General features: G+C 51.3%; 1 protein-coding gene across 1 annotated transcript; it reads right to left on the bottom strand.

Moving 5' to 3' along the window:
• Positions 1-17,311: 17,311 nt before the first annotated feature.
• On the bottom strand, positions 17,312-19,523 carry LOC116994824 (gallinacin-4-like). Its single transcript, XM_033056795.1, has 2 exons — positions 19,452-19,523; positions 17,312-17,448 (listed from the first exon to the last, which is right to left on the bottom strand). Exons 1-2 carry the CDS (start codon positions 19,507-19,509, stop codon positions 17,312-17,314), a joined length of 195 nt encoding a protein of 64 aa, XP_032912686.1. The 5' UTR covers positions 19,510-19,523.
• Between the last annotated feature and the right edge of the window lie 260 nt (positions 19,524-19,783).

Raw genomic sequence — 19,783 nt, 5'->3', positions numbered from 1 at the left:
GGGAGAGCAGTATGTAGCTGCAGAAAAGATGACACTCCCCATGCATTTCAAGCCTGTAGAAGAGCTCAGCTTCAACCTCCCCACAGCCACATCTCCAATTGCAGCAAAGACTCTTTTCTCCTAAATTGGGTGCACACCACGACAGAATGAGAAGGACCAGTATGAGATTGAGAAAGAGCTGTGCTGTCTCTCCAGCTGCATTCCCATCTCCACCTGGACCAGCACAGCTGGCAAGCAAGGGACTCCTCACAGAATCACAGAATAATCCAGTTTGGAAGGGACCCACAAGGATCATTGAGTCCAACTCCTGACCTTGCACAGGACCATCCCCAAGAGTCACACACCTGCCCATGACTACTTCTAAATGTTCATGGAACTCTGTCAATTGAACACCCGGTGCCCTGGGGAGCCTGATCAGTGCCCAACCACCCTCTGAGTGAAGAGCCTTTCCCTGATCCCCTCCCCAAATCTCTCCTGACATAACTTCAGGCCATTCCCTGGGGTCCTGTCACTGGTCACCACAGAGAAGAGATCAGTGTCTGCTCCTCCTGACTGCCAGAGCACTGCTGGCTCATGTTCAGCTTCCATTGACCAGGATCCCCAAGTCCCATTCCTAGGCACAGTTTTCTAGCATTTTTCCCAGGGGACCTTACTAATTCCCTGAGCAGCCTGAAGTCAGTTCCCCTCATGAGCAGATTTGAGGTTTTGAGGTTTTTCCTCCTGTCAAGAGGATTTTAGCATTGATGGCTCCATGATTGCTGTGGCCAAGACAGCCCCAACCCCACTTGGAGAGGATCATGAGATCCTCTCTGTTGACAAGCAGCAGATCAAGGAGGGCATCTCTGCAAGCTGGCTCCTATAGGATCTGTTCCATAAAGCTGTCACCCAGGTTTTTCAGGAATTTTCTGGGTGTGGTTGTTCCAGCTTTGAGATGTTCCCAGTTGATTCCTGGCAAGATGGGTCCCCTATAAGAACAAGGGCAGTTGACTTGAAATGTCCCATAGTTCCTCAAGGAGTGATTAATTGGCTGCCAAGTTTCCATGTTGTGATGAGGTTCAGGGCTGCTGGATGGGTTCCTGAACTCAGCAACTCCCCATGGACACCTCAGACTTAAACCCTGGGGTTTCCTTCAGTTAAGGCTGCCTGAGCTTCACTGATAGCCCACACCCCTGTCCTGGCTGTGCCATGATTTGTGTGACCTCTGGTGGAAAATCCTCGTGCAGCCCTTGCAGGGATCATCCCTTGGGGTGATGGGGATTTGGGACACCCAGGGGATGAAACACTGGATCAGAAGGGACACACCTTTGTGCTCCAGGAAACCCCCCCATCCAAACACCCCTGGGGCTCTGTGCCATCCCTGTGCAGGGCAAGAGAACACCCAGAGAGTCCCAAACAGGAACAGCTGGGTGCAGGCTTGGAGCCTGAAATCAAACCCTCAAAACAAGCAAGGATTCTATTTCCAGGATCTCTGTCCACCTGAAATCTGTGTCCTATTGGGAGATCACTAAAAAAGCATCTCAAGACCCCCAAACATTTGCATCCTTCCTAATAACAGTCACTTCCAGGCAAACAGAAAACAGAAGTAATGGAGGATCACACCTCCCCCATCTTCACATTCTCACCTGCAGCACCCTGGACCAACAGGAGGATCAGGAGGAAGAGCAGGAACAGGATCTTCATGGCTGCTACCTGTCCTGGGTCTTCACAGGGCTGCAGAGGGACACCAAGGCAATGGGGACATGCAGGAGCCCAGGTGGGGCAGGAGCCTGGGCTCTCTGGTTCACCAATCTGCTTCCAGACACAGCAGATAATGATTCCTCTACTACTTGGTCAAAAACTGTTCTTAGGTCAGTGCCACACTCCAAAGTTCAGGAGTGTTTAATGTCTCAATCTTTTGGAAAAAGATTAGCCCAGCGGATCCTTTTCCATTAATTGCCTTAAAGGTTTTTCTTCCCCAAAGAAATGATGGCACTTCTGATCTGTGGCCAAATGTTGCCAATTAAACCAAAAAGATGACCAGTGAAGTTTGGAATTGCAGAGGAAAAGTTGTCATCGAAAGTTACAGATGCAAAGGAGAGTTACTCCCTCAGCATTCATGTATACACCCTGACCAATCCCCAATGCTACCCTGGGATCACAAAAACCCTCCCAGCTCAACTTGGCAGTGCCCATCCCAAACTCCAGAGCATTCCCTGGATTCCCAGCAAGGACATTCCACAGCACAAACCCAGGGAGAAGCCAGAGGGCAGGGAAGGGCCTTGGTGCCCAGAAATGGGACCAGAAATCAACCTTTAGATTTATTGAAAGCCTCAAATGATGGGAAATTTCTATAGTGCTGTGGGAAGAGAATTCCTGTATATTTCCAAGGAAAGTCCCCATTCCCCCAGCAAACATCTCAGCTCCTTACTGCACCATCAAGGCAACCATCCAGTCTCTCCTGCATTTAAGCTTTCAGATGAGACCCTGAGTGGGCAGGATTCCAGAGAGAGACCCCACACTCACCTCCCTGGAGAAGGTCTGGGTGTTGAGGCAGCAACAAAGCCCAGAGGAATGGCTGTGTGCAGATGGCCTTGGGGCCAGGGAATGCTGCTGTGGCCCAAACAGGCTGGATTTATAGCAGTGCTGGTGGGTGGGACAGGCCCCAATTGCTGCTGGCACAAGAGCCCTGGGCCAAGCTGGGAGTGCCCCATGGCTGTGGGGGTGCTGGGGCTGCCCCTGGTCCCTCCCTGCTGCAGGGGCAGAGGCTGAGGGGCCTCCTGGGGCTGTTGCAATCAATGTCACCATTGTCCCCATGCAACACCTCTTGTGACACCCGCGGCACAGCAGCAACAGGCTGTGGGGCCAGCAGGGAAATCCTTGGGATGGGCAAAGGAACTGGTGGGTGTCGGCACAAGGGACATGTGGGACTGGCAGGAGCAGCACAGGGATCCCAGCTCCCCCAGAGGGAGAATTGCCAGGGCAGCTCCAGCACAGCCCCCAGGCAGCCCGGCCCAGCAGGCAGTGCCAGGCTCAGCGTCCCCAAATGTCAGGCAGGCAGGAGCATCCCCAGGGACACAGGCGCTGCTCAGCCCCAGCACCATGGCCAGGGCCTTGTGCTGCCACCAAGGCAGTGCCACCCCCAGAGGCAGCAGGCACAGCAGCCCTGCAGCAGCAGGACACGCACACACGGCCCAGCCCTGCAATGCCAAAGTGCTCGTCTTTATTGAAGCTGGGAAAAGCAGCCCCTGGCCCAAAGACACCGGGGCTGGCAGCACAGGGCTCCAGCCCAGCAGCACCCAGCAGGAGCAGCTGCCACTGCTGCTGTCACCCCAGCTGGGCACGGCACAGGCACGGAGGGCAGGGGACAGCAGGACATGGGGACAGCAGCCAGAAGCCAGGGGGATGTTCTGCTCAGCAATTTCTGGATTTCAAACTCAGCTTCTGTAAGAGAAAAGAAACAAGCAGATCAGCTGGTGTAACTGTCCCTGCCACTGTGTCCCCCTGCCCTGCAATGCCCAGGTGTGCTGCAGCAGCCTCAGGCTCAGGGAGGTGAGGTGCAGTCCTTAGTGCAGGCAGCTTGGCCCTGGGCTATCTCAGTGCTGGCAGCCCTGGCTCCAGCTCTGTGCAGATGCAGCAGCACCTGGATCATGTCCTCAGTGCTGCCCAAGGACAGGGAATGTTTCTTTCCCTGGGGCTTTGGTGAGTGGGGAGGCCCTGGCTCATCTGGAGTTCCTGCAGCCCAACTGAGAGCAGCTCCATAAACCACAAGGATTTTTCCCTCTTCTTTTGAGCCTCTTATACTGATTATAAAAGAAGGAGAGATTTTGTTTCAGGTTTTGGTTAGAAAGAGATGTGTAGTAGATTCCTCTGGGGAAGATAAAATAAACTCTTTCTTCAGATAGGGATCTGTTCCTTACATTTCGCAGCACGAAACGCCTCTTGAACAACTTCCAATACGTCTTCGGAGCATGGGGCAGACGTACCCACCGGCACAGAATCCCCCTCTGCGCCTGCATTTAGATGCACTCCCTGTTTCCATGGGAAAAATAACCACAGAAAACAATTTAAATAATAATACTAGTACACTCAGCTGATGGATAAGAAAGGGACACCTCGGTGCCCCATGGAACCCCCCATCCAGACACCCCTGCGGCTCTTTGCCATCCCTGTGCAGGTCAAGATACTCCCAAACAGGAACATCTGGGTGCAGGCTTGGAGCCTGATACCAATTCCCTTCCTGACCTTGATTCTCCATGGGATTTCTCTACCCTAAATCATTGTCCATTTGGAAACTCACTTGAGAAACCCCTGTGACCTCAATCCCCTGTTACCTTCTCATCATTCCCACAAGCACAGTCACTTCCAGGGACTTTGAATTCCCACTGCTGGGGAAGCGTGAGTGCTGCTGCTCACACTTTCCCCCATTTCCCCTCTTCCTTTCTCACCTGCAGCACCCTGGAGCAACAGGAGGATCAGGGGGAAGAGCAGGAACAGGATCTTCATGGCTGCTGCTTCTCCCAGGTCTTCACAGGGCTGCAGAGGGACACCAAGGCAATGGGGACATGCAGGAGCCCAGGTGGGGCAGGAGCCTGGGCTCTGTGCTTCCCCAAACTACAAAGGGCTGCTTCCAGACACAGCTGATGGAGTTTCCTTTGCTTTTCTCTTACAAGGACCCTGTGGTTTGTGCTACCCTGCGAACCTCAGGAGCATTTTAGAGTGCCTCACTCTCTTGGAAAAGAGTGACGCCACCAGCTTCTTTTAAATTATTTTCTGCGGTCTATTATCAGCTTCCATAAACCTTCCCCTAAAAAATAAACTGCAGACATGAGGCCAAGTGTTGTCCATTAAATGAGAGGGACATTTAGGAAAAGTAGAGAAAAACATTTTCCATTGGAATTTAGAGAACAAGAGCTCTTTCACTCCTTCGTATTTCATGTATCAAACACAACTCCCAAACACCCTGCCCAATCCCCTCTGCTCGCTTGGGATCAGGAAATCCACCCAGTTCAGCTTGGCAGTGCCCATCCCCAAATTCAGAGCATTCCCAGGATTCCCAGCAAGGACATTCCCCAGCACAAACCCAGGGAGCAGCCAGAGGGCAGGGAAGTGTCTCGGTGCCCAGAAATGGGAACACAAATCAGCCTTTGCAGCTACAGAAAGCCTGAAATGATGGGAAATCTCTGTAACGCTGTGGGAATAGAATCTCCTTACTTTCCAATGGAAAACATCCATTCCCCCAGCAAAGAAGATCCTGGGTGCCTCCTGCAGCATCAAGGGACTGATCCAGACTCTCCTGCACTTAGGAAACCTCAGTTCCAGCTTCCACTTGGATACTACAGGCTGTTTGTGCTTTAGGAGCTGCTGCTGTGCTGGGCTTTGACTGAGCCCCTGAGTGGGCAGGATTGTGGAAAGAGACCCCACACTCACCTCCCTGGAGAAGGTCTGGGTGTTCAGGCAGCAACAAAGCCCAGAGGAATGGCTGTGTGCAGATGGCCTTGGGGCCAGGGAATGCTGCTGTGGCCCAAACAGGCTGGATTTATAGCAGTGCTGGTGGGTGGGACAGGCCCCAATTGCTGCTGGCACAAGAGCCCTGGGCCAAGCTGGGAGTGCCCCATGGCTGTGGGGGTGCTGGGGCTGCCCCTGGTCCCTCCCTGCTGCAGGGGCAGAGGCTGAGGGGCCTCCTGGGGCTGTTGCAATCAATGTCACCGTTGTCCCCATGCAACACCTCTTGTGACACCCGCGGCACAGCGGCACAGCGGCAACAGGCAGGAGAGGGATGGGATGGAAAAGGGAGGTGGGTTGATGTTGGCAAGAGCAGAAATGAGGAAATGGTTTCCCTGCTTGTAAGCTCTCAATATTTGAGTTGTACACTCAGAGTGGGATGTGGAAGATCAGACTGAATATTGCAATCGTGCTCAGCTTTGGACGATGAAAGTCTTGCCACTCATTTCAACAGCTCTTTTGGGGAGTTTGGGAATAAGATGGAAAAAATAAAATCTCCTGCACTCTTAGAAAAAATGGGCTTCTTTTTTTCCCACTCTTGCCTTTTTCCTCCGCCTCTATGTCCCCTTCAAAATCCCTGAGCTCATTTTCCACAGCTCAGGGACTCTGGCCTCAGATGTTCTGGCCCAAGGAGCCCCTGGGCTGGGGGAACAGCACTTCACTGCAGAGGTAAAGGGAGCTTGAGGTAACAGCCCCAGAGTCAGTTCCAGGACAGGTGAACACAGGTGAAGGAAAAGCCAGGGTAGGCTGGGATGATCTGAACATCCTTACCAAATCCTCCAGTTCTGGAAAGCAATAGCAGTGCAAACATTTTTGGGGTCAGTCTCTTCTCCCAGGTAACATTTGACAGGACCAGATGAAATGGTCTCAAATACTACCATGGAAGGATTAGAATGAGTGTTAGGAATAATTTCTTTGCAGAAATTATAAGGATGGATTGGGACATGCTGCTCAGGGCAGTGGTGGAATCACCATTCCTGGATGGAATTTCAGAGCTGTGTGGATGTGGCACTTGGGCACATGGTTTAGTATTGGCAGTCCTGGGTTGATGGTTGGACTTGATATTCTTAGAGGTGTATTCCAACATGAGTAATTTTATTGGTAATCGATCTTTCTCCAAAACATTTCTCCCTACATGTCTTTTTTCAACAATTTATAAAAATCTCCATTGCAGTACAGTCCACCCCATAGCTTACAAACCAAGTTTTCAGCCAACCTTCACAGATGTCTCCTCAATCTCCTCCCATCTGGAAACTTGGCTCCTACTTCACTGACTTTGGTGTACGCTTTCTGTTCTTTTCCCTCTCACCCAAGAGAAGATGGGAGGTCTGCAAGTGTTATTTGAGCATTGGAAAGGTTAAACTTTCCCACAGAGGATGCAGAGGGCTGGGCCAGGCTGTGCTGGAGCCGTGCAGGATCTCAGACCGTGCAGGGGCTGGACAAAAGCTGCAAAGTGCAGCAAGGGCATGGAGGGGCTGTGCCCAAAGGGAGCCCAGCTGCCTCCCCCCAGGCCATGAGGGCGGCCGGGCAGCCCCGGGCCCTCCATGGCTGCTGCGAGCCGGCGGCAGGGCCCCGCCAAGGCCCGGCCAGGCTGTGGGGAGGGAGGGCCAGGATCTCAGCAAGGGCCTCTCCTGCCCCTGCCCATCGGGGTCTGTGCTTGGCAATGGAGCCTGGGGCCTGCCCGAGCCCAGCCCTGCCCGGCCTGGGCCGCAGGGAAAAGGGCCCGGGCCAGGGCGGGGTCACCTTGGGAAAGGCCGCAAGTAAAAGAAGCTTTTGTGTGGGGTTTACTTGCTTCAAAATGTGATTCACAGAGGGAACTGAATTCTACAATGAGTTTTTCAATCAGTCAACAACCAAACCAGCATGCAATTAGGCCCATGAATTTAAAAAAAAAGATCCCATGAAGAAAAACCTCTAAGTGTGCCCTACTCCCAAGTGCCTTCAATTTATAACTACAGTAAACATAGTTTGATATTTCTACACTACAATGGGACCTGTTCCTCAGCTCACCAGCCCAAGATTTGAACAGCTTCTACCCCATTTTGTCTGCTGGGATGGGGTGTGGAGCAGCAGAGCCAGAGCAGGGAGGGCTGTGGGGCAGGAACAGCACAAGGAGGAGCAGCAGGGACAGCTCCTGTGGGTCACCATGGCCATGGCCACTCAAGGGACACAGCCCCCAGCACAGCTGTGCACAGGAGGCCGTGGCTGTCAGGGACAGGGGACATGTGGGACTGGCAGGAGCAGCACAGGGATCCCAGCTCCCCCAGAGGGAGAATTGCCAGGGCAGCTCCAGCACAGCCCCCAGGCAGCCCGGCCCAGCAGGCAGTGCCAGGCTCAGCGTCCCCAAATGTCAGGCAGGCAGGAGCATCCCCAGGGACACAGGCGCTGCTCAGCCCCAGCACCATGGCCAGGGCCTTGTGCTGCCACCAAGGCAGTGCCACCCCCAGAGGCAGCAGGCACAGCAGCCCTGCAGCAGCAGGACACGCACACACGGCCCAGCCCTGCAATGCCAAAGTGCTCGTCTTTATTGAAGCCGGGAAAAGCAGCCCCTGGCCCAAAGACACCGGGGCTGGCAGCACAGGGCTCCAGCCCAACAGCACCCAGCAGGAGCAGCTGCCACTGCTGCTGTCACCCCAGCTGGGCACGGCACAGGCACGGAGGGCAGGGGACAGCAGGACATGGGGACAGCAGACAGAAGCCAGTGGGATGTTCTGCTCAGCATTTTCAGGGTCTCATCCCCGTAGACTGCAGGAAGAAAAGAAACAAGCAGATCAGCTGGTGTAACTGTCCCTGCCACTGTGTCCCCCTGCCCTGCAATGCCCAGGTGTGCTGCAGCAGCCTCAGGCTCAGGGCAGGTGAGGTGCAGTCCTTAGTGCAGGCGGCTTGGACCTGTGCTGGCAGCCCTGGCTCCAGTAGTACTGCAACACTTGGATCATGCCCTTAGTGGACAGGGAATGTTTCTCTCTTTAGTGGCTTTGGCAAATCCACTGCAGAGCCTGAATAAGCCCCCTTGGACTGGGGGAGTCTGGACAGGCCCTGGCTGACCTGGGGCTGCTGCAGCCTCACTCAGAGCAGCTCCAAAATCCACATTGGCTTTTGCCTCCCTTCTTGGGCATCCCTCCCACAAGGAATAGAGAGGAGATCATGTAGCAGACATTCATAGGAAATAAATATGCTGCACATTTCATTGTAAACAAAAGAGGGAACTCTGTCCTCAGACAGGATTCCAGACCTTATCTCTTGCAGCACACACTGTACAGTGTGCATCTTCCAATGGGTCTCGCAGGGAAGTTGCATCTCCCGTAAGTGCAGTATCCCCCTCTCTGCCTGCATCCAGCTGCACGTTGGGTTTCCATGGGGAAAAAAACATATAGAACAATTAAAGCAATCATCTTTGAGAGCAGTGTGTGGTTGCATTTGTGTGATGGTGTTTGTGCATTTCTGGTCAGTGGATGGATTAATCTCCAACCTCCCCACAGCAAAGATGACATACAGGGCAAAAGAATATTCAGAGACACCCAGAGACTGTCTACTAGCTGGGTGCAGGGTGGCAGCCTGAAACCAAACCCCTTCCTGACCCACCAAAGAAGCCAGTATTTTATTTCCATGGGCTGTTTCCACCCCAACTCTGTGTCCTACAGAACTATCACTGGAGAAACACCTTTCTCCTTAATCCCCCCCAACCTTTGCATCACTAAAGTGGTCACTTCCTGGGACATGGAAAACCCCAGTAATGGAGGATCACACCTCTCCCCATCTCCCCACTTCCCCTCTCACCTGAAGCACCCTGGACCAACAGGAGGATCAGGGGGAAGAGCAGGAACAGGATCTTCATGGCTGCTGCCTCTCCTGGATCTTCACAGAGCTGTAGAGGGACACCAAGGCAATGGGGACATGCAGGAGTCCAGATAGGGCAGGATCCTGGGCTCACCAAACTGCAGATGGGCTGCTTCCAGCCCCAGCAGATGGTGTTTCCTCTACTTTCCTCTTAAAGAGAATTCTGTGGTTTGTGCCACCTTGCCATCCTCAGGAGCATTTTATGATGTTTCAGTGTCTGGGAAATCTATAACCTCATCTGATCCTTTTCCAGGAGACCCCACAGTCACCTACCTGATGAAGGTCTGGGTGTTCAGGCAGCAAAAATCCCAACAGGAATCGCTGTGTCCAGTGACCCTTGGGTTCAAGGAGCACTTTTCTGGCCAAAGCACTCTGATTTTATATTGTTGCAAGCTGTGGGGACATTCACTGATTTTTGCTGACACATGCCCTCTCGGCCAATCAGAAAGCCACCCATCCATGTGGGGATGCTGGGACTTCTCCTTATCCCTCTCTAATGCAACAGCAGAGGCTGAGGGGCCTCCTGGGGCTGTTGCAATCAATGTCACCGTTGTCCCCATGCAACACCTCTTGTGACATGGCATGAACTGCCTGGGATGGACAAAACAGGCTGGAGGATGCAGGCAGAAGTAGGAACCAGTCCCAACCAATCTCTCCTGTGAGGGTACTGAGACCCTGGCACAGGTTGCACAGAAATTGCTGCTCCATCCCTGGAAGTGTCCAAGGCCAGGTTGGACAGGGCTTGGAGCAGCCTGGGATAGTGGAAGGTGTGCCTGACCATGCTGGAGGTTGGAACTGGATGACCTTAAAAGTCCCTTCTTCCCCAAACCATTCTGAGATGCTTTGATACAATATCTGTCTCTGCCTGTCCTGTCAGTTTGCTTAGGGAGCTGGTGCTTGACAGTGGTTAGCCTTTTTCTTCTGCCTTCACTCAGAGTCAGGATTGAATGCTCCAGAGATGGATTTCTTGTTCAGACTTGGTTGTTTATTAAATCTTAAAGTACAGAGAGTTCTTCAGCACTCCTAGCTATCAAGACAAAAGAGAGAAAATGGAGGTGAATCTAGCAAGTTACAAGGTATTTTAAACCCTAACTATCCAATTCAGAACTTACACCTATATTATTTGCACTTTTGGCCCAATAACCGAACACCTGTGACCTGCACTGTGGTACTAACTATCAAATCCAAAAACTGCTAACTGAAACAATGAAGAAAATGGAACAAGAAGGAAGACGATACAACACCCAAGAACATCCATCTTGTCCCATACCTATTGCTATATTCTGAAACCCCAAATTCCAAACCCTTCACCATGTGAAATTACACACTTCTAACTACACACCAGTGATTCTAACTCTATCACTCAAATCACTCCAAGGCCTCAACTCAAAAGCAGTGTTATTTTGAGGGCCAGTGTCAGAAAGCACAGAAAGTTTAAAACTCTCAGGCTTCAAGGTTCCAACAGGTGCTCTGTGACACACAGAAACATTAAAAAAAATCTTGGTTTCCTTCTCCTTTAACATCACAAGAACAGCTTCATCCTTGCCAAGGTGACACATATTCCACCTGCCAGGAAGTGGTAAGCCCAAGGATGCCTTTCTCATGTCTACTCCAATAGTCAGTATAATAGCCAGTATAATAGTCAAATAGCAGTGCAAAGAGGAAATGAAATCAGGGAGACCACACCTCACCTCATTCTGTCTGAATCCACTGCTGCTGAAAATGCCCTACTTGGTACAAAATCCATAGATGTGGTTAAACAGAAGCAAAACACTGTGTAAAAATGTGCCATCTATGGGAGATTAGTGAAGGAAGGGGAATAGGGTCTTGTCAGGCCTTAGGAGTGTGGACTTGATCAGGAGAGTTTTTGGATTTATAGGAATTCTGTGAGGTTTCAGAAAGATAAAAATCAAGGTGGCTCATGGAAGAGAGATCATGAGAGAGAAAGGAGCAATGTATCCATGGCTGCTTTCTGGCCATGCCCTACATCCATCTTATTACCTGTCCTATATTCCTAGTAAACTTTATTTGTGACTCTTTTTTGTACAGTCTGTCTGTGGTGTGTCACCAGCGTGCTGGTCCCTTGCTCAGAGAGACCAAAGCTCTTGGAGCTGAGCCCTGGAGAGGAGAATGGGACTTGAGGTTGGATATATCAGGGACACGGGGTCTGGTGTCATCTCTCAGAGAGATGCATGGAATCATGGAATGATTTGGTTGGAAGAATCATCTCATTCCAACCCCTCCCATGGGCAGGGACACCTTCCACTATCCCAGGATGCTCCAAGCCCTGCCCAACCTGGCCTTGATGCATGATGGGGACATCCCTTGAGCATCAATCTGTAGAAGTAGGATTGGGTCTCCATTGCTGGGTCCTTGGAATATCCTCGCTCCTGGAGTTTGGAACCAGACTCAGGACCAGCCCAGAGCTAGCACAGCCAGAGATTGCTGCTCATGGTGTGGAAAGGACTTCTATAATCCCCACTGCAGGGAGGCCATGGCTGGGGCCAGTCCTGCTCTGGGAAGCTGCTCTGACTTGGGGATCTTGTGCTTGACCCCATCAGAGCTGCAGCTTGGCCTTGCTGATCCAGATCCAGACTTGGACCCATAGCTGGCACCCTGATCTGACCTTCCCTGTACCCACAGCAGTGCACAATTCTCCAGGACAGGCTGCTGCCACCCCTGTCTGCCCTGCTCCATGGAGGGGAGCAGTGGGTGTCCCCTGTCCCACCATCCCATGGCAGTGCAGGGGCCACCCCCATGGCACCTCTGAGCTGAGCATCCTGGATGTGCCACATGCATCATCTACGATGACCCACCTGGGCCCAGGCCTTGAAACCCTCCCAGCTCTGATTCCCAGCTCAATCCCAAGCCCCTGAGAAGCCCCATGGCACAGCCATCAGTCCCTATTCCCTCTGGACCCCCCAACTCCCACCAGTGCCCCACACCAGGCCCCACAGCTGGGGATGGACCCAGGGACACCAAGGCAGTGTGTGTCCCATGGAATAGCCCCACAAGGACTCCTGACCCAGCCTGGGAGCCAGGGCACAACCAGCATGTTCCCACTGAAATTAGGGTGCTCCCATTAACCCCTCCATCCCTGTGTGAGGGGTGCTGAGCCAAAAGGCTGGAGTTGGGGTCTCTGTGAGGGTCACATGTGTCCCTGCTCCCACCATGGGTGGAGATGCTGGTGTGGCTGAGAGAGGCTGGATGGTGGGACAGTGTTTAGGAATTCACCCCATCCCCTCCACCCTTCCCTACACAGAGGAAGGACACACACACCCAGGATACACATCTTGGCAGTGGCAGTGACCACCACCTTGTATTGGGGACACTGGGGATGGGATTCCCATGGGATCCTGGCTCTGGCAGTGCTCAGTGACTCCAGGCAGCATCGTCCTGACAACAGGAGGGCTCGGGCTGGGGTCGTGCTCGGGGATGCAGGAGCCCATCAGGGATGCAGGAACCCATCAGGGATGCAGGAGCCCATCGGGGATGCAGGAGTCCATCAGGGATGCAGGAGTCCATCGGGGATGCAGGAACCCATCAGGGATGCAGGAGCCCATCAGGGATGCAGGAACCCATCAGGGATGCAGGAGCCCATCGGGGATGCAGGAGCCCATCGGGGATGCAGGAGTCCATCAGGGATGCAGGAGCCCATCATCAGGGATACCACCGCCTGTGGGAGGAAAGCAGTGAGGGTCAGCAACATCCTTACATACCCTTGAGCTGCACATCCCATGTTTTTTCCCCCACAGGCAGCAAACCCGCACTCACATCCGACAGCAGAATTCGTGCTCGGAGCAGAGGCCGATGCGGCCGATCCCCGGCGGGCAGGAGCGCTGGGAGCAGAATCCCCGGCGGCGCTCGCAGTCCTGGGCTGATGCTCCGACCGGGGGCAGCCCTGCAAGGCACGGAGACAGCAGAATTTCAGCCGAGATGCTGAGCACAGCCGCTGGTCCCTGCGCGGCCAGCGTTAGCCCAGCCCTGCTCGTGCCCTGCCGCAGGTGCGGAGCGGGTGGCTGCGGCAGAAATCCGGGTGACTTTGTGGCACTTGGATGGGACACAGCCACTACACCCCCAAGCAGGCTGTGGGAGAGGTCTCCATCGTGCCTGCTGCCTCCTTCCAAGGGAGAGCTCAAGGGTGGAAGCAGGATTTCCCTTCCTCCCCCTCCTCCTCCTCCTCTCCAGCAGTGCTGCTGACTCAGAAATGCAAGGGTCAGGAGGCGAGGAAGGACAGGAGTCAAATCCCAGTTTGGAAGGATGAGAGCTTTAATACAATGCCCCAGCTCTGGTCCCAACAGCAGAATCTGCAGCTGGATTCTTTCCTTAAAGGTGTGGGGTGAGAGGGACCCCGGCGGGGATGGCACAGCCACCAGGAGAACTCATCAGCTCAGGTGACAAATCCTCCCTAAAAAACACCGACAAAAAGACAAACTCTCCTCGTTTCTTACCTGTCACTCCCTGGAGCATCAGGAGGAGCAGAGCACAGAGGACAGGCAGGATCCGCATGCCTGGGAGTCACCAGCACAGTCTGGGGAGAAGAGAAAGGAGGCGGAGGTGGATGGGAGGGTCCCTTCCTGCAGGTCGGGCAGCACCTGCGGGGACAGAACTGAGGAGAGGGGATGTGACCAGGCACTGTGGGAGGATACACCCGGGAGTCAGAGCTTCCTGGCACCAGCAGCAGCAGTTGGGTCTCTCCACGTGGCACAATATCCCTTGGGATGGCTGACTCCTCAAAATGTCCAGCCCCAAAGCTCCTTTTTCTGTTTTCTCCCCCGCCAGAGAAAAACCAGCAGAGTTTTCCTCGTGTGACACCTGAGGAGGATTCCCAGACCTCCAGCCCAGGATCTTGTGTCACCCCACCTTGCATAAGGGCTGCTCGGTGCTGTGGTTTGCTGGACACCTCTGGGGACACACACACAGCATCCCTGTTCGTTAGGCCTTGGCAAACACTCAGCTTTCATCACACAAAGGAGCTCTGTCCTCCTCCCCCCGCGGGGAGCGCGCTCGCTATGCTTCACTTGAAAATAACTGGGAAGACGCCACTTGGGATGACATCCCCGTCCAACTGGCAATCCCAGGCAGGACAAGCTTTAATTGTGGCTTTGTTTGGTGGAGTTTGCTGTGTGTAACCCTTTGCTGTTTGATGGAACACCTTCATAAACGTTTCATAAACTTGCTGCAGTTTTGGGTACATGTGTGGGGGTGGATGTTAAAAATACACTCGTGCCTGGTGTGCATTCACTGAGCAGTCACATGAATCATGGAATCACACAGTGATTTGGTTTGGAAGGGACCAGGAGGTTCCAACCAGCTACACCTTTGAGTGGGTGCTGCAAGCCCCATCCAGCCTGTCTTTGAGCACTTCCAGGGATGGGGCAGCCACAGCTCCTCTGAGCAATACATGAATATGCCTTTGGTCCAAACAGCTCACCGTATTTCATGGTGAGGGACATTGTACAAACTATTTGCAGATCTGTACCCAGGGGGATCACTGCTACTCTGCCATGGCAGTCACAGCACTCAGGACAGCTTATTTCCTTCACCACTGAAGGAAATCCTGATCCTACAGCTACAGCCAGAAAAAGGGAAAAGACTATGCCCCTTTTTTTTTTTTTAATATGTGTTGAGCTGTCTAGGCATCAAAACCCCAGGAGGCAAGGGACTGGGAGCAGCTACATCCAGCATTAAGGTGGCAATTAGCTGCATCTTTGTGCTGTTGCTCTTTAGCACATGCATCAGTTTAATCCCTGGAAGTGTCCAAGGCCAGGCTGGACAGGGTTTGGGGCAATCTGGGATAGTGGAAGATGTCCCTGCCAATGGCAGTGGGGCTGGATCTAAATGATTGTAATGTCCTTTCCTACCCAAACCTTTTTATGATTCTCTGATTCTATGGATTTGAACATGTAGAGTGCTGGGGAGGTGGGATTGGGATAACAAGCGGGGAGGAGATGTGCAGCATGGATCCTAGGGGGTTTCAGCCTGTTTCACTCTAAACTGGCTCTTGAAGCCATTCCCCAGCCAGAAAGGCAAGGACAGCTCTTTGTGGTGGTGAGCTAAAAGCATGATGAGACTGGATTCTGCATGATGCTGGCTGCAGACAGATGAATCTAAAATTACAAGGGCTGAACCCTCCCTGCAAAGCCCTCAGCCCTTGAGCAAAAATCTTGTGCCATTCCAATTTGTGAAACATTCGCCTACTGTGGATTGTGCAAAAACCTCTTAGGACACCAACTGTAAATTGCTGGTTTGGCTCCACTTGGCAACTTCCTCGGGTTTCCATGCAGGGAGATCCCTGGAGAAGGCTGTTGGCCCAGCTTCCTGCCCTGCACAGGGCTGTGGTTTTAATGATGCCACAGGCATTTGTAGAAACATCTGCTTTGAGCAGGCCCAGAGAGTGAGGGAGCTGTGCCTGTTCAGTGTGGAGAATACTGAGAGGGGATCTCAACAATCCATAGAAATATCTCCAAGGGCTGTCAGAGGATGGTGACTGACTCTCTTCAGAGAAGCAATGGCCATAAACTGAAACACAAGAAATTCCACCTCTACTTGAGGAAGGAATTCTTTATGTTGAGGGTGGCAGAGCACTGGAACAGCTGCCCAGGGAGGGTGTGGAGTTTCCTCTTTGGAGGCATTCCAAACACACCTGGATATGTTCTTGTGTCCCCCGCTCTGGGTGAGCCTGCCCTGGCTGGTGTTGGACTGGGTGATCTCCAGAGGTACATTCCAACCCTAAAAATTCTGTGTTCTGTGAAGGATGGGCAAATGCTTTGCAACAAATGGGCAGCTCAGGGTTTTGAGTCAGTTCTTTGCACTTGGGTTGGCTGCTTCCCTTAAAAAATCAGCCAGTACTGCTCCTCCCTTCACAGAATCCAGAATGGTTTGGATTGGAAGGGACCTTAAAGGTCATCAAATTCCAACTCCCTCCCATGGGCAGGGACACCTTCCACTATCCCAGGTTGTTCCAAGCCCATCCAGCCTGGCCTTGGACACTTCCAGGGATCCAGGGGCAGCCACAGCTTCTCTGGGCACCAAGGATTCCTTGTCAGCACAAAGATGTTCCTGACTGCAGGAGCAGCTGCAGAGAGAGGAGCTCTCTGAGCAACCTGCACCTTCTGGGTTTTTGTGTGGTCCAGGGCAGGACAGGCTGAATCTCTTAGAAGAGAAGTGATCAGAGGCACGGTGAGGTTGGCCTCTCACACATTTTTATAATTGTCCCAAGCAATGTCACAGGTCTCACTCTGATCCCCTGATTTGCAACTGCAGCCAATGTACATTTTGCAGATTCACTCCAAATTTATATCAGACAGAAATGCCAAGGATAAAATCAGATTACCAATTTGTCCTGCTCAGTGGGACTTTAGTTCTCATAATAAAGCAATATGTTGTTCCTGGGTCTGAAAGCTCTGAATCAGGAGATGGGAATCCAAAGTTTTCAGAGCAGAGGTGCTGTGAAGCATCACACTGGAGAAGACTTTTGTGCTCCTAGTGGAAATGGTGACTGATCCCAGTCTTAGTCATGACAGAGAATTCCCTAGCAGGCATGTGTGGAGAACTTGCCAGCACTCACTCAATCAGCAGCCCAAAAAGGGTCATTATTTTGGTGAGCTACACATTCCTGGCAGGTTTAGATGGATTTCAGAATTCTTGTTTAAAATTCTTAGTGAAAATAAGACTTGTGAAATGAATGGGAAATGAATTACTTTTGGAAATTAATGACAACAACACACAGAGTAGCCATGCAACCTCTCCAGATCTTGCTTTTATTGAAAGGAGAATGACAAATCCTCAGTGGCTGCTACAACAATTCCTTGAATCCAGCGAAGGCAAAAGCAATCACTGCTGGAGATTCTCCACAATTAGCCACACTACAACCTACACAAAAAAAAGGATATTTCAGGGTTGTCAAAATTACAATTATGAGGAAAATCTTGCTGCTGGGGATCCAGATGATAACTTGGGAAGTCACCTTTGCACCAGATAAATCTTGAACTTACCACTTACAGCAATTAAAGCCAGGACGACAGGTCCCCAGGAAATCATTGCCACGAGGGCATTTCCCCCTGTGGCAGAAGGTCCCACGATATCCACACTCCATGGAAGGTCCCCTGGGTCTTGCCAAGCTTCTACCTTAAAAAAGAAAAAAATAAACCAACAAATAAACAAAGAGAGGAGAGGAGAGACATTTCTGGCAGAGATTTTAATTTTGCTTAATTCCTGTGAGCTGACAAGGTCATGACAATTCAGCCCTCAGAGGAGCAGGTCTGTGGACACAATGACCAAGCAAACAGTCTAATTCCTTTTTCTGATGTGCTTCCAAGCCCAAGACTTCCTTAGGAACTCAGATTTTAGGGATGGACATCAGAGACCTGACAAAAAACAGTAAGCAGGCTCTTAACACCTCTTAAAACCTTGTAGGTCACAATTCAGGAGAGATGCACCAGCTCATCTGGGAGACTCCCACTTGTGTAAAAAAGAGAAGACACTTTTGATTCCCTCCCTACACATCTCACCCATGTCTCAAACAGGTCCTGGTGTCCAGCAGTCCATAGGGATGGCTCCCATAAATTCATCAATCCCTGCAGAACAACATTTCCACACCACCAAACCCACCACACCAGGCATTGCCCTCTGGGTCTGGGGCTAAACAACCTGGAATTGCTCTTCTCTACGTGCCTAAATGGAATTCCCTGCTAAAATAGGATACCCACATTTAAACTGCCTTTCAGGAACAGCCACCAGCCATTCCTGTGCTATTCCCAGAACAGGTTTTATCCATGAAAGTGCTAATTGTCAGGGATCAAAACAACCCCAGGGAGCAGACTAGCAATTAGGCAGGAGGTTGCCTGGCCCTGTTTGGTTGATTAATAAAGATGTGGCCTGGCAGCTGAAGTGTTCTGGATGCACCTGACTGAGTGCACATGAACCAATTAATTCCAGTTTCCAGCTCATCCATGGAACAACACAAAGCCCAGTGTATTCAGAGAGAGGGGAGCTTGTTCCAGGAAACAGATAATGGATATTACATGTGTACACACATCCCTGGTGTGCTGGATTCCCAGCATGTGAGTGGAGTGATATGCACACCCAGAAAATCCCAGGGAGAGATAAAGGAGGGCGTTAAAGGGTGAATAAAACACTCCTGGTGTCAAACTAGCAGTCTGTGGGGCTGTGAGCAGTCTAAGCTCTCAGAAACACTTTTCTTTCCAGATACAGATAAATTTCTGGCTTTAACATACCCAGAAAGTCCTACTGAAAAAGCCCAGACATCCCCTGTGTGTTAAACAAGGACACAACACAAACCAAAGGAACTCTTTGCCCAGTGTCCTGCCTCTGAGAACTGGCACAGGCAGAGGTAAAAATAACATCAGACAACCACATAAAATCATAGAATCACAGGCTCACTTGGGTTGGAAAGGACCTTGAAGATCATCAAGTCCAATTGTTAACCCAGCACTGCCAAGCCCACCACTAATCCATATCCCGAGGTGCCACATCCAGATGGTTTTTAAATCCCTCCAGGGATGTATAGGACATTTTTCCCACATTTCTGGTCTGCTGCAGTTCATCACAGGACACTTTCACCCTGTTCCCAAAACTCCACCAGCCCTTGCTTGTGCACAGAGCACCCTGCAAATGTAGCTGTGCCATTTTCAGGGCTGATATTAAAATAAAATCCTTATTTCTGGACAATAGAGTTGGTTTGGGGATCCAGACTCCTTGCACCCCACAACAGACATCATCATTTTGTGTCTCTCCACCCTATGTCCCTAAAGCAAAGGATATTTGAAGAACATGGGGCCAGGTTACTTTTTCCTTTTTTTTTTTTTTTTCTTCTGTGTGGTTTAAGAATATTTGATCATGATTTAATTTGCTTGTTGGGTGACTCAGAGGCAAAGTGATTTAAGCACAAATCTGCAGGGTTTAACAGGGAAAAGACTGGTGCTGAATGGTAATTTTGGGGCTTCTCCTTTCAAAGTGATGCTTGGAATATGTGCCTGCTAATTTCATTTCTCATTTGTAATCTCCAATAAGTTTTGATGATTTGTGTGAGGATTCTTTGCAGGAGGAAGCTTGGTCACACCCCAAAGGGGACAGAGACCTGTGCAGGACACCAACATCTTCCCTCTTACCTGCAGCTCCGTGAAATGCCACCAAGAGGAGAACAAGGAGAAAAGGAAGGATTTTCATGGCAGAGGGCTGGAATCTCAGGTCACTGCAGAGAAAGGAGAAAGGACATTGGTTAGAGTCCTGTCCCTCCATAATCCCAGATGTGACACAGAGAAATGCTCTTCAAGACCTGGAATTTACCTAGAAGAGGTTATTACACATTTTTGTCATGATCATTTGTCCTAAGATTTTCTTGGAGCACATGTAGGATCAAGGAATAAGAAAAAACTTCCATACAAAAAATTCTAATTTAAATCCCCTTTTAATTAATGCATCAAGTGACCAGAAATTTATC

Source organism: Catharus ustulatus, chromosome 3 (assembly GCF_009819885.2).
Source record: "Catharus ustulatus isolate bCatUst1 chromosome 3, bCatUst1.pri.v2, whole genome shotgun sequence".
Taxonomy (NCBI): domain Eukaryota; kingdom Metazoa; phylum Chordata; class Aves; order Passeriformes; family Turdidae; genus Catharus; species Catharus ustulatus.
Note: the sequence above shows the minus strand (reverse complement) of the source record. Positions and strands in the feature narration are given on the sequence as shown.